The sequence below is a fragment of the Mesoplodon densirostris genome, chromosome 1 (assembly GCF_025265405.1).
Source record: "Mesoplodon densirostris isolate mMesDen1 chromosome 1, mMesDen1 primary haplotype, whole genome shotgun sequence".
Classification (NCBI taxonomy): domain Eukaryota; kingdom Metazoa; phylum Chordata; class Mammalia; order Artiodactyla; family Ziphiidae; genus Mesoplodon; species Mesoplodon densirostris.
Window position 1 is genome coordinate 114,574,886 of NC_082661.1, and position 19,832 is coordinate 114,594,717.

The 19,832-nt window shown below is 40.0% G+C and overlaps 1 protein-coding gene across 2 annotated transcripts in view; it reads left to right on the forward strand.

Annotated features, from left to right (window-relative positions):
- Window positions 1-18,790: 18,790 nt before the first annotated feature.
- Window positions 18,791-19,832, forward strand: part of EDARADD (EDAR associated via death domain) — a 59,131-nt gene continuing 58,089 nt past the window's right edge. For both annotated transcript variants that reach the window (XM_060090111.1, XM_060090120.1), the window contains exon 1: window positions 18,791-18,928. In XM_060090111.1, coding sequence (XP_059946094.1) covers window positions 18,898-18,928 — 31 coding nt within the window. In that variant the 5' untranslated portion in view covers window positions 18,791-18,897. The remainder of the gene's footprint in view (window positions 18,929-19,832) is intronic.

Consider the following 19,832-nt stretch of genomic DNA (forward strand, 5'->3'; position numbering starts at 1 on the left):
CTCAAGTACCATTGGCCACCCATCAAGTCATTAATGACTCTCTACTAAGTAGCAGGGCTTCAGGGAGTGTGAACTGAAGGGAAAGTAGCATTTTTACATCTTCTGCTACCATATCTGTTTCTTCATTACCCCAAGGGGCCTTCTTTGTAGAAACATATTATCTGATCTTTTAAAAATCATAAAGTTGAATTTCCATTCTGTTCCTTCATTTCCCACAGCCTTTGTAAAGTCAAGAAGCGTTGGAGGAAAAACAATTTTGTTCCATTTCTTAAGAGCCCAGAGATGGCATTTTTCATCTTCAGTGTTTTATTTTTGAATTTTCATTATTATTTATTTGTGTTACATCTTCTTTGGACAGGTAAACAATTGCTAATGACTGTATGAACTTTCTACAAATGTACCACCCCAAGTCCTTAGGTATGTCTTATGCACGCTCTTTGTCCCTATTTAAATATTATTTCTCTCTTGATATGCATTCTTGTTTTATATTGTCTTGCATTACAAAGTTTTTAAAAAAGACTTTATCTTTTAGAGCAGTTTGGGGTTCACAGTAAAGTCGAGCAGAAGGTATGGAGAGTTCCCGTTTATTCCGTCCCCACATCAACGCAGCCTCCCCACACTGTCCACACCTCCCACCACAGTGCTACAGTTGTAACAATCAAAGAACCTACAGTGACACATTATTATCACCCAAGGTCCATTGTTTACATTCTTAGTGTTGTGCTCTGTAGGTTTTGACAAACATGTCATGATATGTATGCACCATTATAGTATCATACAGAATGGTTTACCCTAAAAATCCTCTGTGCTCTGCCTACACATCCTGTCCTCTTCCATAACCCCTAGAAACCATCGATCTTTTTACTATTTCCATAGGTTTGCTTTTTCCAGAATGTCACGTAGGTGGAATCATACAGTATGTTGCTTTTACAGATTGATTTTTTTCACTTATTAATATGGATTTAAGTTTCCTCCATATCTTTTCATGGCTTGATAGCCATTTCATTTTCTTGCTGAATAAATTTTCATTGTATGGATGTACCACAGTTTATTGATCCATTCACCTGCTGAAGGACATCTTGGTTGCTTCCAAGATTTGGTATTCCCACCAGCAATGAATGAGAGTTCCCTTTGTTCCATATCATCATCAGCATTTTATGTTGTCAGTGCTTTGGATTTTAGCCATTCTCATAGAGCTTCCTGGATCTGTGGTTTGGTGTCTGACGTTGATTTGGGGAAATTCTCAATCATTGTCACTTAAAATATTTCTTCTTTTCTCTCTTTCTCCTTCTTCTGATATTCCCATTACATGTATGTATGTTATGTAAAACTTTTGTAGTTGTCCCACAGCTCTTTGATATTTTGGTCCTTTTTGTTTTCTGTCTTCTTTCCCTTTGCTTTTCCATTCTGGAACTTTTTATTGACATATCCTAAAGCTCTGAGGTTCTTTCCTCATCCATGTCCAGTCTACTAATGAGCCCATCAAAGGCATTCTTCATTTCTGTTATAGTGGGTTTTTTTTATCTCTAGCATTTCTTTTTGATACTTTCTGAGAATTACTATCTCTCTGCTTACATTGCCCATGTCTTCTTGCCTGCTGTCTACTTTCTCCATTTGAGCATTTAGCTTATTGTCATAGTGGTTTTCAGTTCCCTGTCTGATAATTCCAACGTTCTTGCCATATCTGAGACTAGTTCTGATGCTTGTTCTGTCTCTTCAGACTGTGTGGTTTGCCTTTTAGTATGCCTTGTGATTTTTTCTTGATAACCAGACATGATGTACTTGGCAAAAGCAACTGCAGTAAATAGGCTTTTAGTGATGTGGTGATGAGGTGTGATGGGAAGGGAAGTATCTCTAGTCCTATGATTAGGTCTCAGTCTTTTAGCGAGCCTGTGCCTCTGGACTGTGAACTTCACGAATACTTCCCAGTCCCCTCTCCCACTTAGGTGATACAGGCATGCTAGAGTGGGTTGGAGTTGGGTGTTTCCTTTCCGCCATAGGGAAGGTTAGAGGCAGCTGGAGTTGGGCATTTCCTGCCCCCAGGATGGCGAGCCTCTGATAAAACCCCAATAGTTTAGGCTTTGGTAGAATAGTTTCTCTGGAGGGCAGGTCTTGCTAAAAACAGAATGCTCTGGGTATTTCAAAATGGTTCCTTTTCCTACTTCCCCTGCTGATATTCAGCGTGAGAACCTCATCAAAATCCTGGAGGTAGGGGAGTTCCCTGGCAGTCCAGTGGTTAGGACTTGGGGCCTTCACTGCCGAACCCACGTGGGCCTGGGTTCAATCCTAAGATCCTGCAAGTCACGCGTCCAAAAAAAAAAAAAAAAAAAAGTCCTGGAAGTAAAACTCATAAATGTGTGCCCACCGCCCCCAGACTTTTTCTCTCTCAGATTGGTCTACACTGAGACCTTCAGCAATGTGTCAGTTGAGGTTCAGGTTTTCCTACCCTAGTACTGGTTCCCATGGAGGTGTCTGCTTATGTGTTTCTGTTCTGGTAAATTGCAATTCCCTGTATTAGCCCATTGGTCTCTTGAGTTTTTTTTTTTTAACATATTTATTGGAGTATAATTGCTTTACAATGGTGTGTTAGTTTCTGCTTTATAACAAAGTGAATCAGTTATACATATACATATGTTCCCATATCTCTTCCTTCTTGCGTCTCTCTCCCTCCCACCCTACCTATCCCACCCCTCTCGGTGGTCACAAACCACCTAGCTGATCTCCCTGTGCTATGCGGCTGCTTCCCACTAGCTATCTATTTTACGTTTGGTAGTGTATATATATATGTCCATGCCACTCTCTCAGTTTGTCACAGCTTACCCTTCCCCCTCCCCATATCCTCAAGACCATGCTCTAGTAGGTCTGTGTCTTTATTCCCGTCTAACCCCTAGGTTCTTCATGACTTTTTTTTTCTTAGATTCCATATATATGTGTTAGCATATGGTATTTGTTTTTCTCTTTCTGACTTACTTCACACTGTATGACAAACTCTAGGTCCATCCACCTCACTACAAATAACTCAATTTCGTTTCTTTTTATGTCTGAGTAATATTCCATTGTATATATGTGCCACATCTTCTTTATCCATTCATCTTTGATGGACACTTAGGTTGCTTCCATGTCCTGGCTATTGTAAATAGAGCCGCAATGAACATTTTGGTACATGACTCTTTTTGAATTATGGTTTTCTCAGGGTATATGCCCAGTAGTGGGATTGCTGGGTCGTATGGTAGTTCTATTTTTAGTTTTTTAAGGAACCTCCATACTGTTCTCCATAGTGGCTGTATCAATTTACGTTCCCACCAACAGTGCAAGAGTGTTCCCTTTTCTCCACACCCTCTCCAGCATTTATTGTTTCTAGATTTTTTGATGATGGCCATTCTGACCGGTGTGAGATGATATTTCACTGTAGTTTTGATTTGCATTTCTCTAATGATTAATGATGCTGAGCATTCTTTCATGTGTTTGTTGGCAATCTGTATATCTTCTTTGGAGAAATGTCTATTTAGGTCTTCTGCCCATTTTTGGATTGGGTTGTTTGTTTTTTTGTTATTGAGCTGCATGAGCTGCTTGTAAATTCTGGAGATTAATCCTTTGTCAGTTGCTTCATTTGCAAATATTTTCTCCCATTCTGAGGGTTGTCTTTAGGTCTTGTTTATGGTTTCCTTTGCTGTGCAAAAGCTTTTCAGTTTCATTAGGTCCCATTTGTTTATTTTTGTTTTTATTTCCATTTCTCTAGGAGATGGGTCAAAAAGGATCTTGCTGGGCTTCCCTGGTGGCGCAGTGGTTGAGAGTCCGCCTGCCGATGCAGGGGACACAGGTTCGTGCCCCGGTCCAGGAGGATCCCACATGCTGCGGAGCAGCTGGGCAAGGATCTTGATGTGATTTATGTCATAGAGTGTTCTGCCTATGTTTTCCTCTAAGAGTTTGATAGAGTCTGGCCTTACATTTAGATCTTTAATCCATTTTGAGTTTATTTTTGTGTATGATGTTAGGGATTGTTCTAATTTCATACTTTTACATGTACCTGTCCAGTTTTCCCAGCACCACTTATTGAAGAGACTGTCTTTTCTCCACTTGCCTCCTTAATCAAAGATAAGGTGACCATATGTGTGTGGGTTTATCTCTGGGCTTTCTATCCTGTTCCATTGATCTATATTTCTGTTTTTGTGCCAGTACCATACTGTCTTGATCACTGTAGCTTTGTAGTATAGTCTGAAGCCAGGGAGCCTGATTCTTCCAGCTCCATTTTTCATTCTCAAGATTGTTTTGGCTATTCGGGGTCTTTTGTGTTTCCATACCAATTGTGAAATTTTTTGTTCTAGTTCTGTGAAAAATGCCCATGGTAGTTTGATAGGGATTGCATTGAATCTGTAGATTGCTTTGGGTAGAAGAGCTAACACCTATCCTCCTCAAACTCTTCCAAAATATAGCAGAGGGAGGAACACTCCCAAACTCATTCTACGAGGCCACCATCACCCTGATACCAAAACCAGACAAAGATGTCACAAAGAAAGAAAACTACAGGCCAATATCACTGATGAACATAGATGCAAAAATCCTCAACAAAATACTAGCAAACAGAATTCAACAGCACATGAAAAGGATCATACACCATAACCAAGTGGGGTTTATTCCAGGAATGCAAGGATTCTTCAATATATGCAAATCAATCAACGTGATACGCCATAACAACAAATTGAAGGAGAAAAACCATGTGATCATCTCAATAGATGCAGAGAAAGCTTTCGACAAAATTCAGCACCCACTTATGATAAAAACCCTGCAGAAAGTAGGCATAGAGGGAACTTTCCTCAACATAATAAAGGCCATATATGACAAACCCACAGCCAGCATCGTCCTCAATGGTGAAAAACTGAAACCATTTCCACTAAGATCAGGAACAAGACAAGGTTGCCCACTCTCACCACTCTTATTCAACATAGTTTTGGAAGTTCTAGCCACAGCAATCAGAGAAGAAAAGGAAATAAAAGGAATCCAAATCGGAAAAGAAGAAGTAAAGCTGTCACTGTTTGCAGATGACATGATACTATACATAGAGAATCCTAAAGATGCTACCAGAAAACTACTAGAGCTAATCAATGAATTTGGTAAAGTAGCAGGATACAAAATTAATGCACAGAAATCTCTGGCATTCCTATACACTAATGATGAAAACTCTGAAAGTGAAATTAAGAAGACACTCCCATTTACCATTGCAACAAAAAGAATAAAATATCTAGGAATAAACCTACCTAAGGAGACAAAAGACCTGTATGCAGAAAACTATAAGACACTGATGAAAGAAATTAAAGATGATACAAATAGATGGAGAGATATACCATGTTCTTGGATTGGAAGAATCAACATTGTGAAAACGAGTACTACCCAAAGCAATCTACAGATTCAAAGGTCTCTTGAGTTTTAAGGACAGCAGTTTGCTCTGTGACATCACTCCTCTGATGAATCTAAGAGGAATTGTTGATGCTTCAGTTTATTGAACTGTCTACTTGTTGTTAGGAAGGAGTGATGACTTCTAAGTTCCTTACCTGCTCACCATTAAATAGTTTTAAGTATATGAAAACAAAATGACTATTTTATTGTTATATTGATGTACTTTTGTGGTCATGATTAATGTATCATAATTCAACCACTCTCTTGTCATTGAACATTTAGGTGCTACTACCTTTCCTTTATTTCTTATTTATACTTCAGCTAAAATGAAGTATATCTTTCTGCACTTAAAATAACTCTTTTGTTTAATTTTCTTCTTAGATCCAAAATTCACATCCATAATCCTCAATGTCAAACTATTTTAAAAATGACTGTATTACTCATAATTGATCGGATCCTTTGTGGCAGGGGGAGAGGAGGAGAGAGATGGAGACTGGCCTCTTTCCACAGCTGCCCTGATTGAAATGGAAAATCTCTGAACACCACAGAAAGTTGCCTGTTGAAACAACTAACAGCACAATCCCCTTTCTCTACAAAAGAATTGAGGAGTTCTGAAACGGAGAGAGCTTTTATTGAATTACTGTTGATGGACCTCTTTGAAATGCAAGTTCTTAATGACCACAAAAGAAAGGTCCATTAACTTCTATTAACCTATGAGAAATTCTGTTCTATAATGCTCAACCTAAACTTCCCCTCTGTTTCAACTGATTTAAACTTCTCTCCATGCTGATGGTGTCCAGTGTAAATTACTGATGAAGAAGGAACTTCAGTTCCTTCCACTGAAACAGCTACATTACAGGTGCTGGTTTGAGGTAATTCATGCATAGGTCCTCTGCACTCTTGTTTGCCTTTGGTGCCCCCTACCTTCCCTTTCGGTGCATTTCCATCTCCTGGCTCCTCTTCATTATTTCCTCCTTTCACAATGTTCCCATGTTCCCCAGAGAAAACCTGATTGGATAAAGCTAATTGATAATAGCATAAAACTGCCTTTTAAAAGGGATCAAAATATCAGCTTGGTGCTTTGTGTCCACCTAGAGGGGTAGGATAGGGAGGATGGGACGCAGACGCAAGAGGGAGGAGATATGGGGATATATGTATATGTATAGCTGATTCACTTTGTTATACAGCAGGAACTAACACAACATTGTAAAGCAATTATATGCCAATAAAGATGTTAAAATAAATAAATAAATAAAAGGGATCAAAATAATGTAACACAAAGGAATGAAACGCTAATGGTGCAATTGCATATAGGAATAGTCTCAAGTCAAATATGCTAATTACCACTTATTCTATAAAAAGGACAAAAAATCAACGATTAACTTTCATATTTATTTGAACATTTTATAGTCTGGAAAATGAGAAAAGTGAAGATAATTTTTTCAGGTGACTGAAGCTTTGCAAACAGATCAATCTGAAACAATGTTTGTGGAGGGGCAAGACTGATTTTGTTATGCAGGCACATTTATGAAAATAATTTCTAAGTATTCTATTTAACTTTTTTAATTAAATAAGGTATACAAAAATGAATATTTATATTATAAAATTAGAACATTACAGACAATGCTAAAGTCTCCTGTAAGTATTACTTTCTCCCAATCCTGGTCCTTTTCCCATTGCCCAGAGATAGCTATTATCAGCCATTGGCATGTATCCATTCTTTAAATAAAAACCAGCTTTATTGAGGAATAATTGTCATACAATCAACTGCACATATTTAAAGTGTACAATTTGACAAGTTTTGACATAGGCATACACCTATGAAAGCGTCACCACACCCTCCACGTGGCGAGCATATTCATCACACCCAGAGGTGACTCATTTCCCTTTGTAATGTCTTCTTCCTTCCCATCCTCAGGCCCAGGAACCCATTGATCAGCTTTCTGTCACTATAGATAGTTTGAATTTCAATAGGTTTATATCAGTGGACTCATACAGTATGTACTCTTTTTTTTCTGGCCTTTCTCACTCAGCATAACTATTTTGAGATTCATCCATATTGTTATGTGTATCGAGTCCATTCCTTTTATTGCTGAATAGTATTTCATTATAAAGGTATACCCCAATATTTTTACCTATTCACCTGTTGAATATTTGAGTTGTTTCCAGTTTACAGCTGTTACAAATAAAGCTGTAGTAAACATTAGTGTTCAAGTCTTTGTCTGGACACATGCTTATTAAAAACTTGGGTAAATACATGGAATAGCAAGATCATGTGGTAGGTGTATATGTAAAATTTTAAGAAACTGCTAAGTGGTTTTCCAAAGAGATTGTACCCCTTAGCATGTCAACCACCAGGGTATGAGAATTCCACTTCTTCCACATCCTTGCCAACACGTGATATGGTCAGTCTTAAATTTTAGCCTTTCTAACAGGTGTTAAGTAGTAGCTCATTACAGTTTTAATTAGAATTTCTCAGAAGACTAGTGACGTGATTCATGTGCTTATTTGCATCTTCTTTGGTGAAGTGTTTCTTTGTATGTTTTGTTCATTTGTGGGGGGGTTGTTTGTTTCCTTATGTGTTGAGGGTTCTTCTTACATTTTGGATAAAAGTCCTGTGTCAGATACATGTTTGCAAGTATTTTCTCCCAGAAGTGGCTGGTCTTTCCATTATTCTAAGTTTCTCTAGAAAAGCAAAAGTATTGAAATTTGATGAACTCCAATATTTCAGTTTTTAAATTGATATTGTATTTTTGGTGTTGTACTTAAGAAATCTTTGCTTAACCCAAAGTCACAAAAATTTCTTCTCTTTTCTTCCAGAAGTTTTATAGTTTTAGGTTTTACATTTATGTACATGTCTTTTAAGTATGCTTTAACTGCCCTTAGGTGAGTAACTAAATGTGGAATAACTGGATCATATAATAGGTGTACATTTAATTTTTTAGGAAACTGCCAAGCTGTATTATTTCTGACTTCATTTTATTTCCTTTATTGGCTTTATGAACCATAACTCTTATTTGTGTTATTTTGGTGGTTGCTTTAGAATTTCTTGTATAAATCTTTAACATATCACAGTATATCTTTAAATGACATTATAACAATCCTGCATAACAACCTTAGAAGAGTACACTTCCATTTTTCCCCTCTAGGCTTTAGAGCCATTGTTGACACTAATTTTACCCCTACATATAGTATAAACCTCACATACATTGTTACTATTTTGCTTTAAAAAATCTATGAGCTTTTGGGGCTTCCCTGGTGGCACAGTGGTTGAGAGTCCGCCTGCTGATGCAGGGGACGCGGGTTTGTGCCCTGGTCTGGGAGGATCCCACATGCCGCGGAGCGGCTGGGCCCATGAGCCACGGCCGCTGAGCCTGCGCGTCCGGAGCCTGTGCTCCGCAATGGGAGAGGCCACAACAGTGAGAGGACCGCGTACCGAAAAAAAAAAAATCTATGAGCTTTTAAGTACTCTCAATAAGAAGAAAAATATCCTTTTGAATTTAACCATGTATTAATTACTTCTGGTGCTCTTCATTCCTTTGCATAGATCCAAATTTCCATCTAGTGTCATCTTCTTTCTGCCTGAAGGATTTCCTTTAACAATTCCTGTAATGTAGGTCTGCCAGAGATGAACTTTCTCAACTTTTGTATATCTGAAAAAGCCTATTTTGTCTTTTTTTTTTTTTTAAAGAAGATGTTGGGGGTAGGAGTTTATTAATTAATTAATTAATTTTTGCTGTGTTGGGTCTTCGTTTCTGTGCGAGGGCTTTCTCTAGCTGTGGCAAGTGGGGGCCACTCTTCATCGCAGTGCGCGGGCCCTCACTATCGCGGCCTCTCGTTGCGGAGCACAGGCTCCAGACACGCAGGCTCAGTAGTTGTGGCTCATGGGCCTAGTCGCTCCGCGGCATGTGGGATCCTCCCAGACCAGGGCTCGAACCCGTGTCCCCTGCATTAGCAGGCAGATTCTTAACCACTGCGCCACCAGGGAAGCCCTTGTCTTTGTTTTTGAGAGACATTTCTACTGGGTATACAATTCTAGTTGACAGTTTTTTCTTTCAATTCTTTAAAGATGCTCCACTGTCTCCTGGGTTGCATGGATGAGAAATCTGTTGTCATCCTTATTTTTGTCCCTCTGTAATATGTCTTTTTTCCTGTGACTGCTTTAAGATTTTGTCTTTGTCCATGGCTTTGAGCAAGTTGATTATGCTGTGCCTTGGTGAAATTGTTTTCATATTTCTGGTGCTTGGTATTCCCTGAGATTTTTGGATCTGTTAGTTTAAGGTTTTCATCAAATTTGGAAAACTTTCAGTTTCTTTAGACATTTTTTGGTTCCCCTCCTTCTTTCCATTTCAGGGATTTCAGTTACATATTTACTAGATGACTTGAAGTTATCCCACAGTTAATTTTCACTTTTTTAAAAAATTATTTTTTCTCTCTGAGTTTCATTTTCAACACTTTTCAGTTGCTATGTCTTCAAGTCATTAATCTTTTCTTCTGCAATGTCTTATTGGCTGTTAATCCCAGCCAGTGTATACTTCATTTTAGGTATTACAGTTTTAATCTCCGAAAGCTCTATTTTGGGTTTTTAATATTTCCTATGTCTCTGATTAGCTTGTTGAACCTGTGGAATACAGTGAGGATAAAAGTTTTAATGTCCTTCTCTGCAAATTCTAACATCTGTGTCAGTTCTGGGTCAGTTTCAATTGACTAATTTTTCTCCTGATTATGAGCCTACATTTTCCTCCTTCTTGTAAGCCTGGCCATCTTTGTATTCCAGACGTTGTGCATGTACCTTGATGGGTACTGGATATTTTTGTATTTCTATAGCTTACATTTGTATTTCTTGAGCTTCTTGGGATGCAGCTAAGTTACTTGAAAAGAGTTTTATTCTTTTGGGTCTTGCTTTTAAGATCTGTTAGATGGACCTGAGACAGTGCTTGCTTAGTCTAGGGATAATTATTTCACACTACTGAGGCAAAACTCTTCTGTACACTCTACTGAATGCCCATGAAATATAAGGTTTTTTCCCAGTCTCCCTGCTAGGAACAAGCACTAATACTGGCCCTGAGTGAGCACCAGGTACTGCTCCCTCTAATCCTCTCACGTATTTCCTTTAGTTGTCCTTTCCCCAGTCTTGAGTAATGTCCAACACGAATGTACCTATCAGTAAGTGTTATGCTGAGTAGTCAAGGGGGACATTCCATGATCTCCAGGGACCCTTTCTGTGATGTCTCTATAGGACTCTGTCCTGTGACTTCCAGCTGTCTTGATCTTCTCAGACTTCTAGCTGCATCTCTTCAAATCAGGGAGTCCACTGGGCTCTGCCTGGGTTGCCTTTCTCTGCACTGCAACCTGGAAATTCTCTCAAGGCAGTAAGCTGGGCAGTCATAGGAATCACCCTGTTTATATGCCAGCTCTTGGGGATCACTCTCCTTCTTTGCCTGGTGTGCAGTGCCTTAAAAACTGTTGTTTCATATATTGAATATTTTGTCTGTTTTGTTGCTGTTGTTATTGCTTCAGGCATGAGGGTAAATCTGCTTCCTGTTACTCTGTCTCAGCTGCGAGGTAAAGTTGGCATGTATCCATTTAAAAATATTTACATGTTGTTATAGAAAAGGCATAGATTGGTTTGTGTCTACCCCTCATCATTCTGCAACTTGCTTTTTCATTAAAAATTTTTTTTAACTTATTTCTGGTAACTTCTGTAAAATATTCCATTGCATGATTGTATCATATTTATCCATTCTCCTATTGATGGACATTTAGGTTGTTTCTGATCTTTGCTATTACAGACAATGCTGCAGCCAGCAATCTCATGCATGTCTCCTTGCATCATGTGTAGGAGTTCCTTTAGGGAAGGTACAGAAGTCAAATTGCTCTCCAGTGTGACCATATGAGTTTACATTCCTACAACGTACGAAGACTTGTTCCTCCACAGTCTCGCCAATACTTTATATTGGCAACCTTTAAAGTTTCTGCCAACCTGCTAGTTCATTATTGTTTTAATCTGTATTTCTCTTATTTTTAGAAGGTTGAGTCCCTGTTCACATTTTTATTTGCCATTTTTGTTTCTTCTAGGAATTCTCTGTTTTGTTTTTGCCTAACCTTATATTGAATTATGTTTATTGTATTTTAATTTGTTTGAATAAATGCTTAAAATTTTAGAGACTAATCTTTTATTTTTTATATATATAAATTATATATAATATTCTATTTTATTGAATATAATTATAAATACAAATATTTTATAATTATATTTTATTTTATATTTCATAATTATAAAATAGAACATTACATATATAGTTAATTTCTCTAAGTTTATACCCTCTTTTATAATTTTCTGTTTTCTTATGGCACAGAATTTGAATTTTATCTGGTCAGGTTTATCAGAATTTTATGTCTTCTGATTTTTCGACTTAAGAAAGCCTTTCCTGTTACCAAAGTTATTAAGAGATTCTCTTACATTCTTTCTTAATAATTTTAAAGTTAAAATGTTTGACAGTTAGATATTTAATCTATTTAAAGCTTACTTTTGTGTATACAGTGAAGCAGGGATACAAATTGTATTGTTCCTATAAATATCAAAATATCCCAATACTATTTTTTGAACTGTCCATCTTTTCACCATTTAACTGTTTCTATCATATAGCAAATTCCAAAAGGATACACGAGTCTGTGTCTTAAATTTCTTTTCTGTTCAATTAATCCACTGTTACTATTGGTTTGTAAGATCTTGCTGTTTTAGAAGGCAAATCCCCTCTCTTTGTTACTCTTTTTCAATATTATCTTGAATTTACCCTTCCATGTGAGTTTGCAATCAGGTTCATGTTCCCCAAAAAATCTTGTTAGTGTGATTGGGTTTGTAGTGAATCTTTAGATTCATTAGGGAATCATAACTATCTTTAGTATTGAGACCTCTAATCTGTTAACATGGTATAGCTCTTTATGTTGTCAGATTTATTTTCATGTTTTTTCAGTAAATCTTTGTAGTTTTTACGATGTTTTTTACTCAGTTTTATTGAATTTATTCCTAGTTACTTTATAGCTTTCTTTGCTGCTGTAAATGGGATCATTTTTGCCCAGTTGGTTATCGTTGGTATACAAGAAAGCTGCTGGTGTTCAGTTTGTTGAACTTTCTCTCTCTTTCAAGCTAAAGTCACGTATTAGTTCTAAAAGTTCTCAGTTGACTCACTTGGATCCACCTTTGTGTCTTAGCTTAGAATAAATTCTAAATGACAAGTTGTTAAAGTAATTTTTTAAATGATTGGTGATTTTGTAGATTCCTAAGTCACCAATTTGAACCTGTATTCTACATTCTGCAGGTATAAAGCACAGGAAACTATGCTCTCGGGTGCTGACTGTGCAATTTTTAGTTGATCACTGATAATATTCATTTGCCCTTTTCTCCTCACAACCAAAACAAAACAAAATCTCCTCTGGCTGACTTTTATTAGTTGGGTTTCAGTTTTTAACATATAAAGTTCATCTCTTTGAACAGATTTTCTCTCAAAATCTGGAGCAAGAGGTCAATTGTTATATATAAAGATATATAAGAAAGCAGCTGGAAGTCATACTGAATATGATAGGGCCTAAGTCAAGGCACCAGGACACACGTGTGAGGGGTGAATAAGGATCCTGAGGCTGGAGGAGGATTTCTAGAACAAAAGTGCTTGCTGCCCAGCCTCACCTTTTCCTCTCTCTTTTCTTCCTCCCATCCCTCATGCTCCACCCACAGCATTCTAAGCGTTTTAGCCAAATACCATACTGAGAATCACCCACACTGTGTCATTCCCTTTTGGGGAAACCAAACACAGCACAAAAACTGTGGTTTTCTAGCTCATGTATCTTAATGGGTAGATAATTCAAAGTAAGCTGATAGGCGAAGACCAGAGAGATTTAACCTCCTGTAGGTAGAAGGGCAGGCATTGCATAAGTGAGAAGTAGAAGACCTTGAAAAACGATGTATGCTTAAATCAGAACTACAATGAGGTACCACCTCACACTGGTCAGAATGGCCATCATTAAAAAGTCTACAAATAACAAATGCTGGAGAGGGTGTGGAGAAAAGGGAACCCTCCTGCACTGTTGGTGGAAATGTAAGTTGGTGCAGCCACTATGGAGAACAGCATGGAGGTTGCTTAAAAACCTCAAATAGAGTTACCATATGATCCAGCAATCCTACTCCTGGGCATATATCCAGGCAAAGCCATAATTCAAAAAGATACATGCACCCCTACATTCATAGCAGCACTATTCATAATAGCCAAGACATGGAAACAACCTAAATGTCCATCAACAGATGAATGGATAAGGAAGATGTGGTACATATATACCATGGAATACTACTCAGCCATAAAAAAGAATGAAATAATGCCATTTGCAGCAATACGGATGCAACTAGAGATTATTACACTAAGTGAAGTAAGTCAGAAAGAGAAAGATAAATACCATATGATATCACTTATATGTGGAATCTAAAATATGATACAGATGAACTTATCTATGAAACAGAAACACACAGAGAACAGACTTGTGGTTGTCAAGGGGGAGGGGGGTTGGGGAGGATGGACTGGGAGTTTGGGATTGGTAGATGCAAACGATTACATATAGAATGGATAAACAACAAGGTCCTACTGTATAGCACAGTTAACAATATTCAATATCCTGAGATAAACCATAATGGAAAAGAATATTTAAAAAAATGTATAAGCCTGTGCACCACAACTACTGAAGCCTACACGCCTAGAGCCCAAGATCCACAACTAGAGAAGCTACTGCAATGAGAAGCATGTGCACTGCAACCAAGAGTAGCTCCCACTTGCTGCACCTAGAGAAAGTCCACACGCAGCAACGAAGACCCAATGCAGCCAAAAATAAATAAAATAATAATAATAAAAAGAATATATAGGGACTTCCTTGGCAGTCCAGTGGTTAAGACCCCATGCTACCAATGCAGGGGGCGCAGGTACAATCCCTGGTTGGGGAACGAAGATAGATCCCGCATCCCACATGCCACATGGCGTGGCCAAAAAAAAAAAAAAAAAAATGTATATGTGTGTATAACTGAGTCACTTTGCTGTACAGCAGAAATTAACACATTGTAAATCAACTATACTTAAATTAAAAAAAGAACTATTTCTGCTTAAACAAATGCACCAGAATGTTGTGCTCCTGTCAAACAGTATTCAAAGCAGCAAAAATGATAATATTTTGCTTAAGTTTTTCAGTCTCTCTGTTAACGTTTTTGAATACATCATTTTTTGTGCATATATGCAAATCTACAAGGCAATCAACTTGTGTGAGACGGTGAATGCTTAAAAAGGCCACAAAAAGACATTTTAAAATTTCCGATTTGAGTTTCCCTCACATTTGGACAAGGATGTAAATTCAACCCTGTAGTAAATTACAGTGTATTGTAAAGATGAAATGGTCTCTTGGCCTGCATTCTCTCCTCGCCGCATCCTATCCTACACACAGCTGCCAGACTAATCCTCCAAAAACACCAATTTTCATATGCCACTTTTCAAAAACTAGCTTCCTGTCTTCCTGTTGCTGAAAAATAGTTTCACATGCTTTTGTATGGCATTCAAGGCTCTCCAGGATATGGACCCTCCCAAACATTTCAGTCCTGCTCATTTCTTTCACCATGCACAGGCCCATCTCCCAGCCCTCCCAGCAAAGGTACCAGGCATCTCCTAGGCTTGTTGGCTCATTCAGCGGTGTCTGGAAAGGCTACTCCTGGGTCACTTGCCAACCCCTAGAGTCAGGAGGCAGGGGTGATGGTGCCACGGCCTGATCACATGGATTGAGAGCGGAACGATGGTTCTCCGGGAGTACACTGGGGCATTACTATGAGAAGTTATATGGCAAAACAGTAGAGACCCACTACCACTGCCTTAACATACTCTAGACAAACGATCGCAAATATCTGTTCCAAAAAGGAGACAAATGAACTTACTAACTCTCATTTGTGCCTCTTCCACAACACACAATTCCCCAAGGGTATATCAAGCCAATTCAAGTGAGGGACTGTCCCATTCTGGAACATAAGGAGTCTCCTATAATCCTAAATCCATATGCTATCATTGCAGGTCTAACCAGTTTGCTGGGTTCATTTACACCCAATGTACAACAACCCTTTGAAATAAGGAAGTATGTGGTTCAACAATATAACTTTTTATCTCAGGTTGCATAAATTTAAGTAACACCCAAAATGATGTAAAATGAACAAAAACAACATATTTCAATGATGAATCAAATAAACTATGTTTTGAGTTGCTGTTTTCCCCATTTGAAGATAACATTTCTAATCACCGTCATTGTCTGTGAAAAGACACAAGACCAACAATTTTCCCCCCAGTTAAGGCTTTAGCCATAGTATCATAAACAAACGTCTCAAAATTTGCATGAAAACTTCCATGGCAAACTGTCAGTCTGAGGGTGGTCACCACCAAGCCACTTGGCTTCCATAGGTCTTTAGTCCCTTTTTTCCACACATACCCCTTCCTGTTTCAAACTTTCATTATCTTGGTTCTACAGTGAAAGAGTATCAGCAGATCTCTCTTGACCACACACTCCTAAAAGTCAGGGACTTCTCACTTTGGTTTCCCAGGGCTTGGCATTTTGTTTGGGGCATGAGGGGGCTATCAATCAATCCATTGATCCATGCTGTGCACGAACCCTATAATAAATACTGGTTCATTTCTTATAACAAAGGCAATAGGAGCTTCTCATAATAGACTAAATTCCAAGGAAAGAATGCAGGCAGGAAAGTAGTTGGTTTATTTGTACCTACTATAAGCCAGGCACTTTTAGGTAATTTTATATATGCAATATTTCATTTAACTTTCACAATCCTACAAATTCTTACAACTCAAAGAGTTTTGAGTAACAAAACTTTGTGTGCTAAAGTGTGCACACAAAGTAGCACACTAGTAACTTTGTGTGCTAAAGTAACACAAACTCATGGTGACAGGCCTGTGAGTCAAATCCAGCACATCTGACTCTTTGGTTACCAATTCCCATTTATTGTGATTCCAAGATTCATGAGTTAATTTAGGTGCTATTAAGAAAAGTCAAAAATGTCTATTTTAAAGAGTGTTTTAAAACCCTCTTTGGGTAGCAGTAGAAGGAAAAGCAGAAGGACACAGTATGACAGCAAATAGATTGTATGGTAGCCCTTTGGCAACTCCAGTGGATGATAATTGTTTTTAAGTGTCCATCAACAGATGAATGGATAAAGAAGATGTAGCAATATGTACAATGGAATAGTACTCAGCCATAAAAAGAAACGAAATCGAGTTATTTGTAGTGAGGTGGATGGACCTAGAGTCTGTCATACAGAGTGAAGTAAGTCAGAAAGAGAAAAACAAATACCGTACGCTAACACATATATATGGAATCTAAAAAACAAACCAAAAAAATGGTCCTGAAGAACCTAGGGGCAAGATGGGAATAAAGGCGCTGACCTACTAGAGCATGGACTTGAGGACACGGGGAGGGGGAAGGGTAAGCTGTGACAAAGTGAGAGAGTGGCATGGACATATATACACTACCAAATGTAAAACAGATCGCTAGTGGGAAGCAGCCGCATAGCACAAGGAGATCAGCTCGGTGCTTTGTGAACTTCTAGAGGGGTGGGATAGGGAGGGAGACGCAAGAGGGAAGAGATATGGGGATATATGTATATGTATAACTGATTCACTTTGTTATAAAGCAGAAACTAACACACCATTGTAAAGCAATTATACTCCAATAAAGATGTTAAAAAATAATTGTTTTTAAATTAGTTTTTTGTAAATTAAAAAAAAAGTTCCACTTGCATTACACTTTAGAGTTCACAAAGCACATGGGAAAAATAAGGTAATGAGGGCTTATGGTTGCAATTCACAAAAAGTAGGTACAAAGAAATGGAATGAAAGGGAATAATATATATAGTCAATTTTCTTTTGAAAAATTAACGTTGAAGTGTTTCTGCCACCCATCTTCTATTTGATATAATAAGAGTGGGAGTGATAAGACAATTAATTCAGGGTTTTGAAAAGCAAACCAGCTTCAGAGCAACGCTTGAGCTTGTGTTGCCGACTTGCTATGTGGTTCCTGACAACCAACCTCAGAAATAATTCCATCATCCTGAGAAGTACAGAAAGAACCACAAACCAAACCTCAAAATGGATGCTAAGAGAAAACACCGTTTAAAAAAATTTCCCTTCCTATCAGAAGGCAGACCAAAAGGAAGTTCATCCTCCCACCCACAAATTCCCCAGAGAGCTTTCCACCAGAAGGTCGACACCCAGCCGGACCCTCTTCTCTGAGCCTCTCGTTTCTTTCATGGCATATTAAGTGCCGATCTGGAGAGTGCCATGGGCCTCAGGACTACTAAACAGAGGGGGAGAGGCACAAAGCACGCCCCTGGTCGCCAAGAGGGTATGTACACACTTGCTGCTTTCCTGCATTTTTCGGAGCTGAGTTTTTAGCCAGAGGCTGCTCCTTCACGATAAACTAACTAAAAGCTATGTTATCTCTTTCAAATCAATTCCTCTCTTTCAATTCTTATGTGTGAGGACAAAGGTTATTTTAAACCCTTATGAGATTACTATTAAATTTAAATTGCCTGTAACCATCGTATAGTAATAGATTTATGATTGATGATAGGTTTAGTTAAAATATAACAATCTTAAAAATATTCTTAGTGAAAGATTCCAATCTGTGCGCACGTAATTTGTATAAAATTAAAAATAAAAAAAATAGACCTTGGCATTTCCGAGGGAGCCCTAAGCTATTTTTCTAGCGAGGCTGTGCGAGTGTGTATCAGGCTTCCTCTTTTCACTCCCTTTGTGTTGTAAGTACCCTGGAGGTCATGTAATAACCAATGCCAAAGAAAAATCAAAATAGAAATTATTAGCGTGTGCCATCATGCAGCGGCGTACTCTGCCTAAAGAGCAGGAAATGGTCTAAACATCAGACCGCCGCCAGGCATCTCAGCCCAGGCCTATGCGCGGAGAAGAGTTGCGGCCGGACTCAGGGCGAAAGGAGGGAGCCAGGAGAGCGAGCCGCGACTGCAGCCGGGTTTTAAGGCTAATAATCGCTTCGCAGCAGGTCCCGGGCAGCACTCGTGCGAGCTCCGCGGCGGGACCTGCCGTGGGAGACCTGGGCGCAGGACTGGAAGGGCGCTCGCGGCGGCCGCTGGGGACCCCGGGGCACCCGGGGACTCTCCAGCGCCCTGGTCCGCTGCACCTGGGCTCTCGCTCGCGCCTGTGGGGGCGGGGGTTGAACCCGGACGTGCACTGCAGGGGCTTTGCTAATTGCCAAGCAGGAAGTGAGCGCCGGGAAGAGCTGCTGAGAGAGGGGAGGAGCGGGCGGAGGAGGGGCGCGCGGAGCCGCCGAGGTTCGCTCCCCGCGCGTCCGAAAGGCAGGGCAACCGAGCCCTGCAACCCGGCTTTCCTCCCCTGTCCCGCCGCCGCCCGACCCCGTTCGGGCGCCCTTTGGCCCCTCCCCGTCCCCATGGCTTCTCCGGACGACCCTGTGCGCGCGGGTAAGTTGACACCGCGCCGCACCCTCACCCGGGGCACGGACCGCGGGTCGCTAGATCGCGAGGCGTACGCGTCTGCGGCGGGGCTGTCGGGGCCGAGCTCCCGGCGAGCCCCGAGGGGCGACCTGGGACCACCCTGGACCCTGGCGCCCGACCCGGGACCGCGCGGGGCCGGACGGGGGACAGCGGCGGCGCCCGGTCCCGGAGGGCGAGGTGCGAGGCTCCCCCCGCGAGCCGCTGCTGGTGGTGCGCGCCCCCCGCGGCCCCCTGGCCCCAGTCGCCCCCAAGCGTGCCTGAGGCGCCCCTTCTCTCCTCTTGCTCTCTCGCCCCACCGTCTTTGTTCTGCACCGGCGATGCCAGGTTGAAACAAGCCCCTCAAACCTCTCCGGCAGAAAAGAGCGCAAGGGGTGGATTTCTTTTTTTCCTCCCGAGCTCTCCCTTTCTCCCTACTCACGTGCCTTCTCATTTCTCCTCTTCTCTCCTCGTTTCACTTTTATTAAATGGTTTTGTTCTAAATATTGGTCCTCGGAGCTATTTCATAAACTAGTATCCACAAAACCAGGCGGCTGGTCCCACCTGTGGAGGCCTTTGGTTAGACTGGCCTCTAGTTCTGTCCTTATCGTTAAATGTTGTGTTTGCACCTGAAGCCAAAGTCTAGATTTTTCTTTAATCTCACTTGAATTGAAAAACCGTAAAATACTGTGTCTGTTCCTGAGACCAGGCTCTCGATTTTTCTTTAATTTCACTTGAATTGAAAATCTTCCTCAGACTTCACCTTTCAGGAATTCGCTGTCCTTGCTCTCCCATACCCTAGGCTGATCCTCAGTGAATGTTTGTCGAACACGTGAATGAATGAATGATGTATCCCCCAGAGCACACTGGGGCTTTTTCTAGTTTTGTTGAGGCT